This window comes from Mycena indigotica (assembly GCF_014461135.1).
Source record: "Mycena indigotica strain 171206Taipei chromosome Unknown Mind.scaff0006, whole genome shotgun sequence".
Lineage (NCBI taxonomy): Eukaryota > Fungi > Basidiomycota > Agaricomycetes > Agaricales > Mycenaceae > Mycena > Mycena indigotica.
This window is the reverse complement of record NW_023503005.1, coordinates 2,237,908-2,258,489: the sequence shown is the minus strand read 5'-3', so window position 1 is coordinate 2,258,489 and position 20,582 is coordinate 2,237,908. Positions and strand designations below refer to the sequence as shown.

At 51.6% G+C, this 20,582-nt stretch overlaps 8 protein-coding genes across 8 annotated transcripts; 5 read left to right on the top strand and 3 right to left on the bottom strand.

Moving 5' to 3' along the window:
• Positions 1–8: 8 nt before the first annotated feature.
• MIND_00715700 (Kinesin-like protein 6) lies at positions 9–3,181 on the top strand (the record flags this gene model as incomplete). Its single annotated transcript, XM_037363859.1, has 3 exons — positions 9–150; positions 197–567; positions 617–3,181. The coding sequence occupies exons 1-3, from the start codon at positions 117–119 to the stop codon at positions 3,179–3,181; spliced, it is 2,970 nt and encodes a 989-aa protein (XP_037219503.1). The 5' UTR covers positions 9–116.
• Positions 3,182–3,328: 147 nt separating this feature from the next.
• Positions 3,329–4,151, bottom strand: MIND_00715600 (Supernatant protein factor; the record flags this gene model as incomplete). Its single annotated transcript, XM_037363858.1, has 4 exons — positions 4,005–4,151; positions 3,667–3,949; positions 3,410–3,615; positions 3,329–3,358 (listed from the first exon to the last, which is right to left on the bottom strand). Exons 1-4 carry the CDS (start codon positions 4,143–4,145, stop codon positions 3,329–3,331), a joined length of 660 nt encoding a protein of 219 aa, XP_037219502.1. The 5' UTR covers positions 4,146–4,151.
• Positions 4,152–4,221: 70 nt separating this feature from the next.
• MIND_00715500 (RanBD1 domain-containing protein) lies at positions 4,222–5,079 on the top strand (the record flags this gene model as incomplete). The annotated part of the gene is made up of 5 exons (XM_037363857.1): positions 4,222–4,254; positions 4,306–4,403; positions 4,448–4,599; positions 4,658–4,786; positions 4,841–5,079. 5 exons carry the CDS (start codon positions 4,222–4,224, stop codon positions 5,077–5,079), a joined length of 651 nt encoding a protein of 216 aa, XP_037219501.1.
• A 138-nt stretch (positions 5,080–5,217) lies between these two features.
• Positions 5,218–7,198, bottom strand: MIND_00715400 (uncharacterized protein; the record flags this gene model as incomplete). The annotated part of the gene is made up of 13 exons (XM_037363856.1): positions 5,218–5,367; positions 5,419–5,425; positions 5,477–5,511; positions 5,557–5,788; positions 5,833–5,848; positions 5,897–5,963; positions 6,011–6,287; positions 6,335–6,369; positions 6,416–6,460; positions 6,513–6,592; positions 6,639–6,655; positions 6,708–6,920; positions 6,969–7,198. 13 exons carry the CDS (start codon positions 7,196–7,198, stop codon positions 5,218–5,220), a joined length of 1,404 nt encoding a protein of 467 aa, XP_037219500.1.
• A 46-nt stretch (positions 7,199–7,244) lies between these two features.
• On the top strand, positions 7,245–9,653 carry MIND_00715300 (NY-REN-24 antigen; the record flags this gene model as incomplete). Its single annotated transcript, XM_037363855.1, has 10 exons — positions 7,245–7,444; positions 7,498–8,053; positions 8,108–8,200; positions 8,249–8,482; positions 8,529–8,828; positions 8,883–9,178; positions 9,226–9,265; positions 9,311–9,480; positions 9,530–9,590; positions 9,639–9,653. The coding sequence occupies exons 1-10, from the start codon at positions 7,266–7,268 to the stop codon at positions 9,651–9,653; spliced, it is 1,944 nt and encodes a 647-aa protein (XP_037219499.1). The 5' UTR covers positions 7,245–7,265.
• Positions 9,654–9,840: 187 nt separating this feature from the next.
• On the top strand, positions 9,841–13,676 carry MIND_00715200 (UBA-e1-C domain-containing protein; the record flags this gene model as incomplete). Its single annotated transcript, XM_037363854.1, has 17 exons — positions 9,841–9,911; positions 9,965–9,984; positions 10,017–10,029; positions 10,081–10,234; positions 10,283–10,429; positions 10,477–10,583; positions 10,633–10,723; positions 10,773–11,003; positions 11,054–11,789; positions 11,840–11,908; positions 11,960–12,156; positions 12,209–12,541; positions 12,589–12,784; positions 12,832–13,097; positions 13,151–13,417; positions 13,472–13,600; positions 13,650–13,676. The coding sequence occupies 17 exons, from the start codon at positions 9,841–9,843 to the stop codon at positions 13,674–13,676; spliced, it is 3,054 nt and encodes a 1,017-aa protein (XP_037219498.1).
• A 738-nt stretch (positions 13,677–14,414) lies between these two features.
• Positions 14,415–16,643, bottom strand: MIND_00715100 (uncharacterized protein; the record flags this gene model as incomplete). The annotated part of the gene is made up of 3 exons (XM_037363853.1): positions 15,754–16,643; positions 15,391–15,705; positions 14,415–15,339 (listed from the first exon to the last, which is right to left on the bottom strand). Exons 1-3 carry the CDS (start codon positions 16,536–16,538, stop codon positions 14,415–14,417), a joined length of 2,025 nt encoding a protein of 674 aa, XP_037219497.1. The 5' UTR covers positions 16,539–16,643.
• Positions 16,644–16,792: 149 nt separating this feature from the next.
• On the top strand, positions 16,793–20,571 carry MIND_00715000 (uncharacterized protein; the record flags this gene model as incomplete). Its single annotated transcript, XM_037363852.1, has 13 exons — positions 16,793–16,933; positions 16,984–17,113; positions 17,165–17,287; positions 17,339–17,477; positions 17,525–17,682; positions 17,728–17,816; positions 17,865–17,979; positions 18,029–18,591; positions 18,636–18,797; positions 18,844–19,099; positions 19,150–19,279; positions 19,324–19,691; positions 19,739–20,571. Exons 1-13 carry the CDS (start codon positions 16,805–16,807, stop codon positions 20,569–20,571), a joined length of 3,195 nt encoding a protein of 1,064 aa, XP_037219496.1. The 5' UTR covers positions 16,793–16,804.
• Between the last annotated feature and the right edge of the window lie 11 nt (positions 20,572–20,582).

The following is a 20,582-nucleotide window of genomic DNA, read 5'->3' as shown; positions in this document are numbered from 1 at the left end:
GGCTACCACTCTTTCGCGGTTCACTTTCAACAAACTTGGACGACAACCCCGCATCCACTCTTGCGTCCCCCTCCCGATCCAAATCCACGCCAACTACTCTAAACGACCTTTCGAAGATGGTCGCTAGCGCCGGGTCAATCACGGTCGCAGGTCAGTTGTCTTTTGCAACTCGTTTCTGCATTCTCAATCCAAGTAGTGCGTGTTCGCCCGCCCAACTCCTGGGAGGCTGCCAGGCTACCAGAGCCATGCTACGATACTACAATTCGAGGCGAGGGTGCCCTTTCTACTCCACGGACAACGACTGCCAATACTTCCTCCCTTCGCGAAGTGGTCCAAATCATCGACGACCGCATCCTTACCTTCGATCCCGCCGAGACGGACCCGTCAAAGGCTTTCCTAGAGCGCGGATTTCTCCCACCAGGAACGAAGCGGTACAAAGACAAGCGGTTCATGTTTGACCGGGTCTTCAACGACGAAGCCCAGCAACAAGACGTCTATCAAGCCACAGCGCAACCGCTGCTCCAAGGAGTCCTCGATGGCTACAATGCGACCGTGTTTGCTTATGGGGTGCGTGCTCAGTTTGACTAAAAAATGTGCTCGCTAATCCTGGCAACAGGCAACGGGTTGTGGCAAAACCCATACTATCAGTGGCACCGAGACAGACCCTGGTATCATCTACCTGACCATGGCGGACCTTTTCCAGCGCATCGATGACAGACGTGACGAGTGGACGGTGGAGGTCATGGTCACGTTCCTCGAAATTTACAACGAGGAAATTCGCGATCTACTCGCCGACCCCAGCACGCCATCACCTCGTGGTGGACTTTGCATTCGAGAAGACAAGACTGTGAAGGTCTCAGGACTGGTTGAACTAAGGCCAAACTCGGCAGAGGAGGTCAAAGAGATTGTCCTTCTTGGAAATACGCGTCGGACACAGAGCCCAACACTGGCCAATGCCACGAGTTCGCGGTCACATGCTGTTCTCCAAGTCCATATCACCCAAAGTCCCAGAACGGCGTCTCTTTCTGAAGAACGCACGATGGCAACGCTGTCCATCATCGATCTGGCGGGTAGCGAACGCGCTGCTGCGACAACGAATATGGGCCAACGGATGGTAGAGGGCGCCAACATCAACAAATCACTTCTCGCGTTGGGGAACTGCATCAATGCATTGTGCGAGAGTGGTGGGGCAGTTCGTCATGTCCCTTACCGGAACAGCAAGCTTACCCGTCTCCTCAAATTCTCCTTGGGCGGCAATTGCAAAACCGTCATGATTGTTTGCATCGCACCTACCTCCAACCACTTCGATGACACCCATAACACACTTGTCTACGCCGACCGTGCAACCAAGATTAAAACCAAGGTCGTTACCCGCAACATTCTCAATGTGGACCGGCACGTGGGAAGATACGTCGAGGCCATTAACCGTCTCAATGTAGAGGTGGAGGAGCTTAAAGCGAAACTCGCGGGAAAGAATCAAGCAGAAAACGACATCCAGCGAAGAAAGAAGGCGGAGGCAGCGGCCGAAGTAGAGCGCTCTCGCAAGGATGTCCGGCTCAAATTCGAGCAAACTACTGCCTCGATTGTCGATGGTGCTATTTGCACTGGTAAACTCTCTGTCGCCAAGAGCAAACTAGACGCGATAAACGCTCGCCTGAGGCAAATCAATGCCTCAGGTCCGCTGTCGCCCGATCTGGAGGCTGAGAAGGCTCTCTTGCAAGCTCTGGCTGGTCCAGAAGAGCAAACCACTCAATCCGACTCGCCCCTTACCGCTCGTCTGAAGAGATCGTCCAACTCGAGCGCTATGTTTGATGCCACTATGCGCGCAGTCTCAGAAAGACGGTCAGAAAGGTTGGATGATGTGAGTGGGGAGAATGTCAAACTCGAAGCTAGATGCAGCAAAGCGGAGATGGAGAAGCTCAAAGCAGAAGGAGAGCGCGACTCGTTGAAGGAGGCTGTCCAAGATATGTCGCAAACCTTGGTCCACTTGGTTGGGATGCTGAGTCGCTGTACCGTGTTGCTGGGTGATGCGGCAACGTCGCTGGGCAGTTCTGGTGGGCCTGATGATGTCCCCAGGGTAGCAGCAATCTTGGGTACAATGCGCGAAAAGAACGATGAAGCCTTCACCAAATTGGTTGGCCACTCTACTGCTTCTTACAACAACAGCGCTGGTTTGACTGATGATTTCACGGGATATGCCGATGCTGGATATACCCGTCGGATTAGCTCTGGTCCTGCTGCGTTGCAACAAACCTCGACGACAACTGCTGTGGTTAGCTCTAGACGCTCATCATCTTATGGCTCTCGCCCCTCGACCGCCAATACCTCCGTTTCCAATACATCTGCAGGCTCACCGAGAAGGACATATCGAGCACCTCGCAAGTCGCTGCGATCAAGTGCTCAGCCCTACCGACGTGTCGCTGACAAGGAGAAAAAGAGTGTGCAATGGAGGGACGAGGCCGGACAGGGCGACTTGAATGCCATTTCGTTCATTCCGGCAGATACATCCTCATCATGGTCCATGGACGACAGCTCTTTGCCGCAACGCAGTACGTCTTTGGGTGGCTCAGAAAGTGAATGGGAAGACGAAAAAACAGACGACAGTCTGAATTCGGCTTCTGCACCACCAGCACGGTCATATGGCTCCCTTGGCGTAGCAGGCGCTAAACGCTCCAGGCCCAGTCGACTTGACCCAGGTTTCCTCAAATCGAAGACCAAGCGAACAGCTTTGGGTAGCCTTGCGGAAGACGACGAATCTAGCAGCAGCCCCGAGAAGCCCCAGCGGATACTTTCCGACGTTATGAACCAATTAGACAATCCCGAACTCGCAAGCCCTTCGAAGAGGCATACACAAGCCAAAAACGGGAATCCGTTGGGGAGGAGTACGGGTGGCAGAAGACGTTCAGCCATTGGTACTTCGCGCAACGAGAAAGGGCGGAGAAGGTCGAGCCTGATTCCGCAGCTTTCGCCCTCGAACGGTGAACCGAAGCTCAAACGGGTTTTGCTGGCGAGCCCGGCCAAACGAACGAAGCGGGTGTCGCTGACCAAGATGCCCAAGCTTTCGACAGGCAGAACGTCTCTGATGGCCAACCTCGCTGCACTTGCGCCAGATCCCAATAATATCAGCGCTGATTTGAGCATGAATAAGGGCGCTGCCCAATCTAAACCAACATGGCGCTGAACTTGATTATTTTTTTTTGTTCTTGTGTGTCCTTGTAATATGTATTAGCATCCCATTCACGATTATCACGCTCATGCCACATTCGGTATTACCATATGCAGCCAGCTTTGTACTAGATATACCCAGCAGAAAGAGGATCCATTTCCGCTATATTACACGCTTCACTTCGAAGAAAGACTTTGACAGGTTGGTCAACGCAAGTTTTAGGACGGAAGGAACCCTGCTCACCTTAAGATAGTAGACTTGCCAGGCGACGACAGAAAACAGCACAATGGCTTGTAGCACAGACCACCATTTCACTCGCGAATTCGTCGACTCGGCTGTGTTTCGATGCGTCCGTTCCCTCACAACAATGTACTCCTGCTCGTCCTTGACCGACTGCAGACCATTAGAGAAAGTCCTGATTTCACGTTCAATAGGCGCAACAATGTCAGCTGCGAGCAAGTCAGACAAAGTCTCCAAAAGAAAAACTTCATGGGACATACAGTCGTCCCCGACATAAATTACTCCGTGGACGTTGAAGCTGACAATTTTGTCCGCGATGGCGCTCATCTGGTTGGAGAAGCAGTATTCGTGTCGGCCGTCTTTCTCGGCGGTTATGGCCAGCGTGCCGGTTGACTGTCGTATTTGCTTGCCCAGCAGACGCGCATCAGGATCAGAGAGCTGTGGGATTTGGTGAACGGGAGACAAGAAAGCGTTGACGAGGTGGCGAACCCAGAAGTCTATGTCGAGGTGGCCGCCCCCGCCGACTTGGTACGTTACAGTCATCTGGAAAGAACATTTCTGAGTTGTAGGGGGAAGCATCAACGTGGCGGTAACTGACTTTGTCGTGCTTGTGGAGGTCCTCAAAGAAGCAGTCTTTTTTGCCGGCCTCGACATCTATAATGTGGGCGTGGAGGAGGGCGGGCAGAAGAAGGAAAAGCGCGAGCCAGCTTGCGGCCAGTCGGAGTGTCATCGAAAGCATGAGGAAGCGTGTGACCAGCTTTTAGTTCTTCGTGATCTTTCTTGTTTCTTCTGCAACCCATCTCCAACAAATAGCCATGGCCGATGCAGACAACGCACTCGCTCCCCGGGTACGCCAGTCGATTGGGCCACTGTTTATCTGGCGTTGATTGTCTTGGCAGGAGGAGGAACATGACCCACAATTCGAGCCTGTGATCAAACTCACAGAACAAGTCGATACCAAAACCCACGAGGAGGATGAGGATGTGCTTTTCAAGATGTCCGTCTACTTTTACGCGATCTCGGCTCCTCTGACTTTTGTAGGCGCGCCAAATTGTTCCGATTCGACAGTGATGCTGCTGAATGGAAAGAGCGTGGCACTGGAGATGTCCGTCTCCTCGAGCACAAGGAGACCCACAAGGTCAGGCTGGTGATGCGGCGGGATAAGACTCTCAAAGTCTGCGCCAACCATGTTAGTGAGTATAAACCCCGTTTTATGAAAAAAAAAATGGTGCTCAACCCCCCCGACTACAGTCACGTCCGATATGCGCCTTCAGCCCAACATCGGTTCTGATCGCTCCTGGGTGTGGAAGGTCGCTGCCGATTACTCAGAGAATCCCCCCACCGCTGAGACGCTTGCTATCCGATTCGCCAACTCGGACAGTGAGTGCGCTACCTGTGAATTTTCTTTGTGGCTTGACGCGTTTAATCTTTCAGATGCGGGTCAGTTCAAGACTGCTTTTGAGGACGGACAAAAGAAAAACGCGAGTCTGACGAGCACTGCTCCTGGCCCAGCAGAAGAAGCAACATCCCACCCCGCTGAGGCTACTACTGTTGCCCCCGATGCCAAGGGTGACGAGGCCAAAAGTGCCGATGCCAAAGATGGAGACGCCCCTGCCGCTGATTCTGGCGCTGACGCCTCTGCTGCTGCTGCTGCTGACGCTGGCGGAGAGTAACCAACCAACGCATACCTTTTCCTTTCTCTATAGTACATACAGGAGACCACACCATTAACTTTGTACGAATGAATGCGATTATATGTGATGAGTACAACAACCAGAAAATGCCAATGTCAATGTGTGTGTGTGTCTAGCTTAGTCCTTGTGGTCCTCCTGCTCCCGATACTCCCTCTCCTCAGCCGCCCATGCCTCCCAGAATGAAAGTGTGGCATCACCTTGAGGCCAGCATTGCGCAGGTCCCTCACCACGGATCGTCCGGTCTGTGATCAGGACATGACGAATATGCTACCCACGTCGGTTGGTCAAAGTTTCTTCTGTAGCCAGCCAGCCACTTACCGATCCACTGAGAAAAAATGAGCGCGAACAGAGAGAGAGAAAATGCTTGAAAACTCACGGCACATCGTGCATTGGTTCTAATAATACCCGCTCCTAGAAGAAAGTAAGCTGACAATCCCGCGTCTAGATGGAACGGACCAGGATACCGCGTAAAGCTCGAGCACCGCCACCCCGCTCAAGAGCTTTCCTACAGACCTCATCAAGAGCGGCACTGGTAAACTTGATCTCGACCCCAATGCTCCCGAACTGGGCTTGATATTGAGATATCAGTGATCCTTTGACTTCGGTGAGTATTCGTCGCATGTCGGCAATTGTGAGTGGCGAAAGCGTCGCTATAGAAGGCACGCGAGAGATAAACTCGGGAATAAACCTGCTTGCGGTTAGAGGAAAAAACACGATATCACACCATCTTACCCGTATTTGACGAGGTCTGCAAATCGATGGGTGAATAGACGAAGACATTGTTTTATGGACACACCACTGGGATCTATGCTGTAGTCCAGAACTTTTGTGGAAGTGAAGAAGTTGCCAGATGAGAATCCCATCTGCCCCGGATTAGTCCGGGTCGGTAAACATGGGTGCATCAACTTACTGCTCCGCGATTCTCTGTTAGTCGGGTCTTGACCACGTTGTCCAAGCCGACAAATGCCCCACTGAGGACGAAGAGCACATTCGTCGTATCAACATGATACTGCGAATCAGACTTTCCGCCCAGCGCATCCCCGCCTTTACCAGCGACAGTAACGGTAGAGCCCTCCATCATCCGAAGAAGGGACTGTTGCACTCCTTCACCTCCTACGTCCCGAGTTCCATCCGTTCCAGATTTCTTGGCAATCTTGTCGACTTCGTCAATGTAAACGATGCCCATGCTGGTCAGAGGTGAATTGACGGAAAGGGCGTCGAACATTTGACCCACCTTGCTCGAACTGGGTCTCCATTGGCAGAAGTGACCTTGAAAGGTATCAACACAACTTGATAAAAGTGGGTGTTTACTCACAAGCCGTTGGATGCAAACATCGACGTCGTCTCCAACATAACCGGCCTACGAGATAGTGAGTTCCGAGGTTCATTGTCCAGTGAAGAGCCCAAAGTACCTGCGTAAAGGAAGTTGCATCGCTGACAGAGAACGGAACATCCAAAATTTTGGCTAATGTCCTAACAAGTAAAGTTTTACCTGCAGGCTGATTAGAAATGATTCTGATGTGCAACGGAACGAAGACCAGATCCTGTTGGACCACTTGGGAGAATACATATTAGCGGGGTAAAAGAGTTTGAATTTGATAACGCACATTATTAACACATTGCTCTTATCGAAAAGTTGTGTGGGCAAGGGAGGTAGTGTTTGTGGCTTGCGAAGTGGTCGTATGTGAGCTGTCGAAACTGACGCAGCCGGATCGGTCGAAGGATAAGGGGGCTGCGGGAAGTTGCGCCGCTCTTCAAGATATGCATTGGCTTCTAGTGCCGCCATATGAGTGTGAATTCGTTGGTAGTGGTTAAACACCCTGATTATGTCGGTTTTCCAAATGACATGATTGCTAAGTGACACTCACGCAACGCTGAGGACTTTCTTTGCATAGTCTTGACCTACAACGAACTGATCGAGGTACTGGGAAAGTTGCCTCGGGGTAGCCATAGCCAGGGGAGGTGAATGCAGTCCTGTTTGCCGAGGAAAAGCGCGTTCATGCGGGCCCTCTGGACCATTCGAGTGTTGAGCTTGTGCCCGTAGTCCCCGACTAAATCGAGGAGGGCGGAGTGCAAGCCCCCGGCGAGGTAATAGCATCTTGTCGGGACAAGACCGATTTTGGTTATGTGACACCGCGGTCACACTCTTAGCACCAACCACTACTATGGGCGGCCGCTCGCCTTCGCCACGCCGAAGGTACGATGATCGAGACAATGGAAGGTATCGCGACGATGAGAGAGACTTATCTCGTGGTCTAGACGACCAGCGCAGACGTAGTCGTAGTCGCGAAAGACGGAAACGCGAAAGAAGTCGAAGCAGAGAGGGCGACCGACGGGACAAAAAGTACACATTTTACCCCATTTTAAACCTTTCAGAAACTCAGCAACAACTCACAGGCGGAAACGCGACAAGTCTGAAGAGAGAAAGGCCCGCAAAGCTGAGAAGAAACGCGCCAAAGAAGAAGAGGAGGCTCGCCAAGTTGCAGAACTCAGTGTGTATAGCGCGACGGATAACCCGTTCCACGATGCGAATTTGGGACAACAATTTCGCTGGCACAAGAAGAACGAAAAGGAAAGAAAACAGGGTATATCATTGGCGGATGCTCAGAGGAAGGACGCCATTCGGAGAGCGGAAGCCAAGGAGGAGCTGGATAGGTTGAACAAGCGTCGGGCGGAAAGAGAAGTTGATCAACGTCTACGTGAGGAGGAGGAGCTTCGGATGGCAAGGCTGCAAGAGTCAGCCCAAATGTCCGAATGGTTGGCCAAAGAAGGCGATTTCCAACTTGAACAGGAGCGCCGCCGAGCTGCCATTCGAATCAAGGAAAAACGCGCGAAAGCGATTGACTTTCTTGCGCTCAACCTCAAATATGTCAATCCACCAGCCGATGAAGACCAAGAGGAGGAGGATGCCGGACTGGAAATCGACCTTGACGAGCCCTACAATATCTTCGATGTTGGTCCAATATTCCTTTTTTCTTTTTGTTGGATGCTGACCTTGATATCCTAGAATTTGACCTCAGCCCAAGTTGAAGAACTACATGATGATATTCAACGCTATCTTACTCTGGAGCAGTCGAAAACCAACTTGGACTTCTGGACGGTAGGTACCTCTAGCCCAAACATTTGTGACTCACACTCAATCTACCAGAATATGATGGTTATATGCAAAGATCGTCTGGAAAGGATCCAACTAAGTCAACGAATGGGCGTAGAAGCCGCTGCTGCGGTGGAGTCCGACATTTCAGCGCTCTTATCTACAAAGTCCTATGATCAACTTGTCGCTCTACAAAGACAGATCCAGGACAAGCTCACAAGCGGAGAACCCGTGGATGTTGATTATTGGGAGAATTTGCTCAAGAAATTGCTTGTGTGGAAGTCCAAGGCTAGCATTCAGCGTTTTAGTTTCACGTTTTCTAAACAATGCATAGGCCAAATTGAAAAGCGTGCATGAAGTCGTCGTGCGTAATCGTCTTGAACAACTACGCAGACGGCAACGTGACGAAGCAATTCAAGCTCAAGAGGAGCTGTTAGCTGGCGTTGCTAAATCAGCTTCGCAGCGTACAGAACCTGCAGTCCAGATAACAGAGCAGCAACAAGAAGAGTTGACGCCTGAAGAACTGATTGAATACCATCGCGCTATGAGCCCGCCTCCACTTGAGTTTGGCAAGCTAACATCCGAAGAGCGAAGCCTGGATATCTTGACGGCAAAAGAACACCTTCGAGCCTTGGTATGCATTAATCGCTTGGCCACATGGTCCCAATCTCATCAGCCATTATAATAGATTGCCCAGCGACGAGCTGTTTCAGCCTCTCGATTCGTTCCTAAACCGGTTCAGCAGGTTGTGGAACCGATCTATGAAGAGCCCTCGAGCAATGCCGACCTTGCCTCTGAGGCGCTATATCGAGCCGAAGCCGAAAAAGACCTGGATGAAGAAGAGGAGCTTTTCAATATGGAAGAGAACATCACAAATCCGACATCGTACAACTGGGAAGACAAATATCGGCCCAGAAAGCCCCGCTATTTCAACAGGGTCCACACTGGCTACGAATGGAACAAATATAACCAGACCCATTACGAGTAAGTTGGCCCTGATCGAATATTCTTGTTGCTCATTTTTTTTGCAGCACCGACAACCCTCCTCCCAAGGTTGTCCAAGGATATAAAGTGCGTTATCACGTGTCCTGAGTATCGTCGAGCCAATGTTTCTAGTTCAACATATTCTACCCGGATCTCATCGATAAATCGAAAGCGCCAACCTATAAAATCGTCAAGGAAGACGGCAATGAGGACACTGTGCTACTTTATTTCAGCGCAGGCCCGCCATATGAGGACATCGCTTTCAGAATCGTGAACCGCGAATGGGAGTTTTCCCATAAGAGGTAAGGCAGCAGACAGTCGCCACGAGTCCGCGACTAACTATCTTCACAGAGGATTCAGGAGCAGCTTTGACCGAGGCTGTCTTTCGCTCTGGTTCAGTTTTAGACGCAATGTAAGAGTTCCTTCATGTCGCCCAAGTTTGATGCTGACTTGATGCCAGTTCTATCGCAAGTAGTTGTGATGGACGCGTTTTCATAGCGCGTTGTTTACTTTGTAATCTCGTCCGTATTCACGTAGAGTCATTCTGAGCACCATAGCCACTCCAGTATAGAATGTCATCGAAGGTCGCCGATGCGTGACCGGCCTGATTACTTACGACTTTTCCTCCTTCCACCACCTCAACCTTTACTCTAACACACATTATGGCCGCTGCTGACGTGAAGATGGATGTTGATGAGCCCTCAATCGACGAGGGTTTGTATTCGCGTCAATTGTGAGGAAGAAAGCTATAGAGCCTTGGTGCAATGGGACTGACTTGATTACCAGATATGTGCTTGGCCATGAAGGTGGGCTCGAGCCACGGACAAGCAATCTCGAGACTCAATATTCTCGTAGCCATGAAGAAGATGGCTGCATCCAATGTCCTCATCGTTGGTCTGCAGGGTTTGGGTGTTGAAATCGGCGCGTCTATTTGCACTGACATCGCCGACTCGCGAACTAACCCAGCTCACAGCGAAGAACATCGTTCTGGCTGGCGTCAAGTCGGTTACCATATATGATACGACACCGGTCACCCTCGACGACCTTAGCACGCAGGTCAGTCAGAATCACCAATCTTGCCGAACGTGACTAAGATCCAAGTAGTTCTTCCTACGACAGGAAGACATCGGCAAAACTCGAGCAGAAGCCACCGTTGCTCGTCTGGCCGAGTTGAATGCCTATGTACCTGTTCGCAATTTGGGAGGCTCTCCAGGACAGGAGATCACTGTAGATTTGATCAAGGGCTTCCAGGTGCGCGTCAAATAACGCGTCTTTCTTCCCTGATCTCAAAATAACAGGCTGTTGTTCTGTGTCATGCTTCATGGAGCAAGCAAGTCGAGATCAACACATGGACCCATGAGAATGGCGTATTCTTCATCGCTGCTGAAACTCGCGGCCTTTTTGGGTCAGTCTCACCGTATCACAATTTCGACTTGTTCATGCCCATAATCCAGATCCGTCTTCAACGACTTCGGTCCCAAATTCCTGTGTGTCGACCCCACTGGAGAGCAGGCGCTCTCAGGTGTGATTGTGTCCGTTGAGCAGGTATGCGTGATTTCGATTCGCGTTCCTAGCATCCTAAGCCAAATCGCAGTCAGCCGATGGACTAGTCACTTGTTTGGACGAGGCCAGGCATGGTCTGGAGGATGGCGATTTCGTCACATTCAATGAAGTTCAAGGCATGGAAGAGCTAAATGGTTGCGAGCCCCGCAAAATCTCCGTCAAGGGACCATATACGTTCACGATTGGCGACACGACCAACCTCCAGTCCTACAAGAGGGGAGGTATTTTTACTCAAGTCAAGATGCCCAAAACGCTCGAATTCGTAAGTCGTGTGCTCCTCTCTCTAGTCCATTGACTGAGATTTTTCTCTAGAAATCACTCAAGGAGTCGCTGTCATCACCCGAGTTTTTCATAACAGACTTTGCCAAATTTGATTGTCCTGCTGCCCTCCACGCTGGTTTCCAAGCGCTATCGGAATTCCAAGCACAGCATAAACGACTTCCTCGTCCACGAAATGCCGAGGATGCAGCGGCCGTTGTCGCATTGGCCAAAAAACTCGATGCGGAGGCTGATGAGAAGATCGTGACGGAGCTGGCCTATCAAGCGCGAGGAGACCTTGCCCCCATGGTGGCAGTGTTGGGCGGCTTTGTAGCGCAGGAGGTATTGAAAGCTTGCAGCTCCAAGTTCCACCCGATGGTCCAACACATGTACTTCGACGCACTTGAAGCGCTTCCTTCCGAGGTACCAACTGAAGCAGATTGCCAACCTACGGGCAGCCGCTACGATGGGCAGATCGCCGTATTTGGCAAGAAATTCCAAGACAAGATTGCCAGTCACCGGCAGTTCTTGGTCGGGTCAGGCGCCATTGGCTGTGAGATGCTCAAGAACTGGAGTATGATGGGCTTGTCCTCAGGACCAAAGGGAGACATTCAGGTCGCAGACCTTGACACCATTGAGAAGAGCAATTTAAACCGTCAATTCCTTTTCCGCGCTAAGGACCTCGGCAAATTCAAAGCAGAGGTGGCTGCAACTGCCGTCGCTGAAATGAACCCGGATCTCAAGGGCAAAATTCACTCAAGGCAAGACATCGTCGCAGCTGAGACAGAAGGTAGAGCAATATTACTTGATCTATCACAATTTGACTCTACGGTGGTTCAGAGATCTACAACGAGGCTTTCTTTGCTGGTTTGGACGGTGTCACCAATGCTCTTGACAATGTGAAAGCCCGTAAGCCTCTTTTCCCAACCTTGTAGTTTATCTGGTTAAAATGGTGTTAAGGTCTCTACGTTGATCAACGATGCGTCTTTTACAAGAAGCCTTTGACCGACTCTGGCACGCTCGGTACTAAGGGAAACGTGCAGGTGGTAATTCCAAACATTACGGAATCCTACGGCTCGTCGCAAGACCCACCTGAGAAGCAAGCCCCCTCTTGCACAGTCAAGAACTTCCCTCATACTATTCACCATACGATTGAGGTAAAAGCCCGATCAACCAAAGCAATCCTACCATATTAATTGATTCTTCCAGTGGAGCCGTGAAAACTTCGACGACTTTTTCGTCAAGCCGGTCCAGGCAGTCAACGCTTACCTGTCAGAACCGAATTATCTGGAGACTAACCTCAAATACTCCGGTCAACAAGTCGAGCAGACCAACCAAATTTTGTCGTACCTTGTGACCAACAAACCTCTTACGTTTGAAGAGTGCATTGTTTGGGCGCGCTTGCGGTTTGAGGAGAAATACGCCAACGAGATCAAACAGTTACTGTTCAGTTTCCCCAAGGACGCAGTAACTACCAGCGGTCAGCCGTTTTGGAGCGCACCGAAGCGGGCTCCAGATGCCTTGGTGTTCAACTCAAACGACGTGAGTTCATTCGAATCACTCGATGAGCCAGATTAACCGTGATCTAGCCTCTCCATCTTGGGTATATCATCGCTGCCGCCAATCTCCGTGCATTCAACTACGGTTTGAAAGGAGAGACTGATCCCGCTGTTTTCCGCAAAGTCGCAGACTCCGTGATTGTGCCTGAATTCACGCCCAGCGCAAGTGTGAAGATCCAGGTCAACGAAAATGAGCCAGTACAGCAGGATGCTCCTGCGGGCGGAGGTCAGTCGCTTGATTAGTCTTGATGCGATGTGTTCACCTCACTCCAGATGACATACTGCCTGACCTGCTCGCCAAACTTCCTTCACCGGCCTCATTAGCGGGCTACCGACTGAACCCCGTCGACTTTGAGAAAGACGATGACACCAACCACCATATCGACTTTATCACCGCAGCTTCCAACTTGCGCGCGACCAACTACAATATTCCCGTTGCCGATCGCCACTCAACGAAGCAAATCGCAGGGAAAATCATCCCTGCCATTGCAACGACGACTGCTCTCGTCACGGGCTTGTCATGCCTAGAATTGTACAAGGTATTTCCAAAGGAAGAAAGAGAACCAACGCAGTGTGTTCAAGCATTTTATAGATCATCGATGGCAAGACCAAGCTTGAGGACTACAAGAACGGCTTCGTGAACATCGCGCTCCCCTTCTTTGGCTTCTCAGAGCCGATCGCTGCTGCCAAGCACAAGTACAACGACACGGAATGGACTTTGTGGGACCGCTTCGAGTTTGAAAACGACCCTACTCTCCAGGAAATCGTCGACTGGTTCAAGACGACGCACAAGCTCGATGTCACGATGGTCAGCCAGGGCGTCAGCATGCTCTGGAGCTCCTTTGTCAACCCGAAGAAGGTCGGTATTTCTCATGAAATCGTTTTTACGCGGCGAATTGACGGATTTTTGCAGAGCAAAGAGCGGCTGCCGCTGAAATTCAGCAAGCTTGTTGAGACCGTTAGCAAGAAGCCGATTCCCCCGCACACCAAGAACCTCATCACCGAGGTGATGGTCTCGGACGAAGATGGCGAAGATGTTGAGGTTGGTTGTTCTCTCTAAAGCCTTCTTTTTCGTTGACTGTGCCTTCTAGGTCCCTTATATCCTTGTGAAAATCTGAACTGTACCCACGTAGAAAACATAACGGATGTATTACCAGAACAGAGCTTTTATTGGGCAACAAAAATGTATTCTTGACATTTGTGCCCGACAACATCAACCAACTAACTATACGTGCAATGCATAGCTACTTACCTATAGCTAAAAAGCGGGTAGGAGGAATTGTGTGTGTGTGTGTGGGAGTGCGGCTGAGAAGGTACAGTAAGGGTGGGGAACAACAGAACGCTGGTCAAGGAAGAAGAAAAAAATGTTTTTTGTGGGTTTTAAAATTTGTTTGCGCTTTTTTTTGTGGGCAACGCCCGGGCATGAAAAAAACGCAAGAAAAAAGAAAGGGGAATAAGTGTGTGGATGTGTGGGGTCATAAATACCAGACACAAAAAGAAATGGTAGCAAAGGGGGACGAATTTGAAGGCGCGAGAGGCGGGGGGATGAAGCAATACTCGGGAGAGTCCAAATGCATAGCGACGAGGCCAACGGGTCGTCAGAGTCGACGAGCAAGCGAGGCACATACAACGAGGTAAATGGGTGATAAGGCTTCATCAAGGGGCGTTTTGTCCCGATTGACAGGATGGATAGGTCGTATTTCGGGAGCCCCGGCGAGAGAGACGAGAGAGAAGAGACAGGCAGTCGAGAGTATTCACAGAAAGAAGCAATAGTACAAGGCGGCCAGAGAGAGACGTGATGGCGTTGACCGGAGTATTATATGTCAATGACGATGCGATCTATGTTGGGAGGACAGTCAAGTTCTGAGCCATCCGTGGCAAGTAAACGCTGGAGGCGCGTAGCCATATTGGACTGGTGGTGGTACCACAGGCTGAGCTTCTTGGTGGTGGTACTCAAACGACTGTGAACATGAGCGTAATCGATTACGCGAGTGCGAATTATCTGGATCATAAGAAAGGGAGTGCGAGCGCGAGTGAGACAGTGCGACCAAGGGATAGCCGGTATATGACGAGTGGGAAACATGCAGTGGCGGAGCGTCAAACACATAGCCCAACACGGGAGGCGGCTTGATGGCCAAGTATGCACCGACGGGAGGCCAGTTCTGGTTGGCGTAACCCAGCTCAGGATATGCTGCTGGCGCCATCGAGTAGGGAATCATGGCCGGAGGCTGCACAGCAACATAATGACCACTGCCCCGGTTTCTCTCTCGAAGAATAGGCTCATCGCCTGCAGGACTCCATCTCGCAGGCGGGGGCAACTCCTTCTCAACAACAACCTTACGCTCAAGCCAATGAGCGTTCTCTTCGGTCCCACTGATGCGACGCCTGGGCAGATACTCTTCACGAAGAGGACCGTCCTCGTCAAGATCGATTTCCGAAAGGTCAATGGAACGAGCTTGTTCTCTCTCCATGCGTTCACGTTTACGTTCTTCGACTCCCATGAAAACCGGCTGCGGGCTACTGGGATCGAAGTTGGCTGCAGCTGGTGCCTGGATAATCTCATCAAGCGCCTTGCGAACAATCGCGTGGGGATTAGTCGATGGTCGTGAGATCGGCTGTGGATGAGAAGGCGGAGAAGAAGCAATTTGATGGTAAGACACCAAATGTGCCAGCCATTGCGACCAGTCCAATGACGAGACAGATAGGTCGTAGGTAAAGATCTCGAGCGCAAGGGACTCCAGCTTGTTCAGCGTGTGGATGGGCACATTGGAGATGGTATGCCTGTTGACAAGATCAGTGATGAATCACGAGGGTTGTGGGTTGGAACCTTACCAAGTTTTGTTAGAGAAGGTGTGGTCATCAAGCCACTTGTTGGCAAGCATGCATCCGAGGACAATCAGCCGGAAAGGTGCACTTGCTTCGGTTGCCTCTTGATCAGGGCTACCTAGTAATGCAGCACGGAAACGAAGCTCATTGGCGTATTGAGTGGTGAGAGTGATCGCGTCATAATAGACCGGCAAACGGGCGATGTACCAAATGGCCAAGAATACCGCAGAAGGCTGCAAAAGGGTCGATAGCAAGAGAGAATGGACGGCACTTGGCAGATAGCTAGGTGGGGAACTAGAGCGACGCTTTGCCACGTTACTGCTAGTGATAAGTGTTAGCAAATCAAGGGAGCAAACGTGCGAGACGTACTTTGGACGAGAGAAAACTTCAGGCAGACTGAAGCCTGTCGTGCAAGCCTTCCATACGTAGTTGGCTACCCATTCAGCCAACGGCTCAGCGAGTTTCCTGTATCCCTGGGTTGCAGTGGGAGTCACAACTTCCGGAACCGGAGCCGGCTTGTGTTGATCGTACGGAACCAAGTGGCCGTAATCTTGAGATTTGACTTCTCCGCTGGCAACAGCGCGGTCAACGAATTCGCCGAAAGGGGTGACAGGTCCGACAGGGCTTGAACCTACGTCAGGGCCACTGTAAACGCCGGGTGACTGGTCCTCAAAGAGGGGGGTGAATGCACCACGCTCGTAGTCGTCAGGTAGAACAAGGTCAGATGTGGGTGAAGTGTCCAATTGAGACTGGTAATCGATGTCCATCTCGAGCGAACTGTTGCTCCATTGACTATCGTTGTCGCCCGAAACTCGGTCCAAAGCCGAGTAATCAGAGCTCATCTCGTCGTCAGCGTCACCGTCAAAGAGGGAGTACACGGGCGGGAGGCACGCTTCAGCGCGGTTCCCTTTAATGGCTGGGGCGCTTGTTTGCGCACCGGCCAACCCACTGTAAAAACCCTGCTGGGGCTCTTCTGCCCAGATTTGACGAGGCTTAGTGCGGCGCCAGGTCGGTAGGGAGTTGATCCACTCTTCACGGGTTCCAAATGATGGCGGGGGCCCTGGTGGGCAGATGGGGAGGGTGGTGCAAGTCAAGCTCTTTTTCTTGACAGGGTGGGCGGGCTGCTTTGCAAGTCGGGTGACAGGGACTGGCATTAGCCTTTGGGGCCGGGAAATAGGCTCTGTTGAGCGAGGAGGGTCGTAAAATGTAGTCGTGAAAGCAGAAAGAGCGGGAGCCGCGATGGCAAAACGCACGGCCAGTAAAGGCGGCGGAGCCTTTTGGTCTAAGGTAGACGGGGACAGCGGCGAGCTCTCTTCAGTCAACGCTGGGGGGTGGTGGCAGGAAGAAAAGAGAGCCTAAAGGAGTCGCTTGATTTTTGCGATTTTCACACGTTGGTCCGTTGATCGAACAGAAACACCACATGTCTGCGTTTTCCGCCTTCCTAGCTCAGCCTCAAGAAAACCAGAACAACAACACCACACAGAATGGGATAGATTCGATTTCGTTGGGACAGCTCAAGCAGCTCGTAGCCAGCATGCCCAAAGACAGAGTTGGTTTTATTGTTTGGCCCTTACTACAAGTTCACTTGTGTGTGTGTAGCAATGGTGGTACGACTACAAGTATGACGACGAAGACACAGTCATGAACGAGATCGAAGAATTCTACTCCTACGTAGAGATGCCCCAGGTAGCAGAGAATCTGCGAGCCTGGGAAGGCTCCTTTCCTGGTGGTCGGTTGTTTGCCGCGTTCCTGCCAAACCCCCTTGCTGACTCTGGCTAAGAATGGACAAAAGCCCCGTTGGCGACGCGTAAAGCCCACGTTGAGGTGTTGCTGGAGAGCCTTGAGCACAAGAATGCCGAGATTCGATTCACAAACGCGCGCCGGTTATTCTATATCCTCCAGGGTATGCTTTTCATTTTACCTTCTGCATCGCCATTTAATAAAGCGGAAACAGGGACATTCGCGGAGACCGTTTCTCCCGAACATCAGCTACACTGGATATTCGAAAACTGCAAGATCGTCCGCTCTGCAAATGGCGTTAGCACCATTATTGAAGCGATGAAGATTGCAAGCTCCAAACACGACCTCTTATGGTGTGTTCAATTAATAAGAATTGTGATGTTCACCAAACAGCCTACAGTGGACTTTCCGATGCCGATGCTGAGCAATACCACATATCAGCCGCCGAAAAGACCGACTTTATTGAGGAAGTCACAACTGAGATCTCGGTCTATCTCGGAATGCTCTACCATTTAGTTGAGATATTCAAGGGTCATGATGACTTTGCGGACGAACTGAGTAAGTTGTTGTTTGACTAGCAATCGGGCGCTGACACGGAACCAGTGAGTTTCGATCCTCCGTTACCTGTCTATCTATTCAACGTCGTGTCTGGACTGCGGGACAAGAGTGCCAGAGGCTATCCAATCAAGAAGGTACCCACATATCTACCCGGGACATTCTTCTGTTGACATGTTGACCAGCTCTTGTTGGTCTTGTGGAAATCGTTATTGTCATGTTGTGGTGGTATCCGTGACTACGCTCGTGTCAAAAAGCTTTCACGAGAACTCGCAGGACTCCAGCCAGTTGTAGACGGAGGTTTTTAGTCTCTTTTAGTCTCTTGGGCAGCCAAGCTGACTGATTGCAGGCGAGCCTTATGTCAAGTCCACGCCTCTGGACATCGAGATGTTCCGTCAAGAAACCGCAGTCAAGTACCCCACTTTCACTGAACCGCCACTTGAAATTGTTGCGCCAAAGCCAGTGCCTGTGACGACCTCTCGATTGGCACAGGCGTATTCACCAATCCCGATCCGACATCATTACCACCATGAAGACTCTTCCGCTCAGCCGCTACAATTCCAGCCGCAGCAACCCGGAGTGCGACCCCAACAGCAACCGCCCCAGCCTGCGACGCCTGCGCCAACCCCACCTCCACCCTCGCCCAAGCCGAAAAAACAACAATACCAGACTGACCAGGGCCGACCATTCCTGTTTCCCTTTTCACGTAATAACCGCTACGACAAAGATGCGCGCCTAGTTCCCTTTGCGGTTGACGAGGCGGATCGATTGTACAACCGGCATATGTATGTCAGTGTTGCTTTGTGGCAAATGTGGCGCACACGCGAGGACTGCATGAAGGCAGAGAGCGGGCTCGACCATATTCCCGGCTCCCAAGGGCCTGCAGAGTCATCTACGTTCATCCCGCCAAAGGTTTGTCCCTGGTCAAACTCTATCCTTGATACTTACATAAGCAGGATCCTGACGTCACCGAGCCCTTGCCTGACATTGCACTCTTGGACGCCAAGATTGCGGAGGCGACCAGGATCATGGAGCAAGGTAACAGTCCCGCGGAAAAGCGCAAAGCGAAAGAACGGAAAGAAGACCTGATGCGCCTCAAGCGCGTTGAACATATTTATGCAAGTTTTTTATAGAAAAAAAGAAACTACGTTAACCTTCACCTAGAGCGCGGTGCTCCCCGCGCTTTCCAACTGGGTCCTCGTGCTGCTTAAGCTTCTGCTTGCCACTGTGTCAGCAAGCACAAATATGCAGCCCCCGCAGTCTGCATCCAATGTCTTTCCCCCAGGCGTGCCCTCCCAAGAGCAGCCATCGCCACCGCCCATGACATCCGATGAGATTGATGTAACCCGCCACCGCGAGATCACTTCCAAGGCCGTCTCCGCTATCCTGCTGTTGGTGCTCAAGTGGTTCAAAGTCTCGCGTGGGTGTCTATTGTGCTACTTATCGGACAATGTTAAGGAGAATAATCAGATGTAATGAAGTTCCACCACCTCGGCCAACACCTACTCGATACCAACTGTCTGCTACTGATCCTCAAGATGTTCTCCCTCCAGGATCTCTCCATCATCGTCGTGTCCAAAGCGGACTCGCCCGAAAACAAGTGCGAACAAGTTTCTATTTTTTATCATTCTGACTGTGTTGCAGCTTCTTCCGATACTGTATGCTCCGCTTCGCGAAGAACCCACAGCCGATGTTGCCCGCGGACAGCCAACAACGGCCTCCTAGACATACCGTGACTAAGTCACGAGTACTGCCCAACGGGGAGCGGCTCGAGGAGGAGGTGGACATGGTTACCGAGTTCTCGTGGCGCAACTTTTTTGCGACGATCAACTTTGCTAAGATCATGCAGAAACTGAGCAAGGGCCGCGCACACCGCATCTGGATGCTCATTCAATACAAGAGCTCGCCTGTGCTGAAAAGGGCGCTTAAAGTGCAACACCCGGTGTTTCAGCTCCACGTGCTCAAGCTCATTAAGAGTCAAGTCCCGTTTTGCGGGCGGAAATGGCGGCAGAGTGGGCCTTCTTCACCACTTGATTAGACTAATACTTATAATTCTCAGCAAACATGAAGGTGATAACCTCAATCTACCTCAACTGCCGACCAGACCTCCGCGATGAGTGGCTGACGGGGAATGAGGTGGACGATGCGAGCGATGCACAGGCACAGGAACACGCCCTGCGGCATTTGGTCAAGTTTTACAACAACCGGCGGTACGGGCCGAGTACTGCGGCGGGACAGGCCGGCCCGGTACACCGGCGGTCAGGCAGCATGTCCCATCACATCGAGAGTCTGTACCCTGGTGCAGGCGCAGAACTTGGCGCGCTGCGACCGCTGGGGACACCAAATACTGACGCGGCAGACGTTTTCCCACCAACGCGGGCACGTGCACCAGACCCAGCAATCTTTTTGCCCTACATCACGGAAGACAGCGCATTTGAAGAGGAGTACGAGGAGTTTCTGTCGGATTGGGGCAGTGAGCAGGGTGGAGAGGGCGACGCGCTCCCTACTTCGGCCTGGCATCGACTGCCATCAGAGATCCCTGATGGGATCAGCGACAGCGAAAGTATCGTGTCGATCGGGGAGCTTGGGGATGATGCGCGGCTGGATGTGGAGGCAGCACGGGATGGAGCAGCGACGGAAGACGAGAATTTAAATAATTGGGAGCACATGAGTCCGAAGACAATGGCAGCGCTGCCAAAGTCCCCAGCTGGTGGGCGACGATCAAGTCATGGCGGTGGGTTGCGGCCTGTACTACCATTTGGGTTGGACGATGCAGTGTCAGTGGAATTGGATGCACTAGAGGACGATGATGCAGAAGGTGAGGGGGTGCCGGTCGGTCGGGAGACGCGGGCAGGAGGCGTGGACGAAGTTGAATATGTCTTTGGTGTGTAGTAGTGTTACTT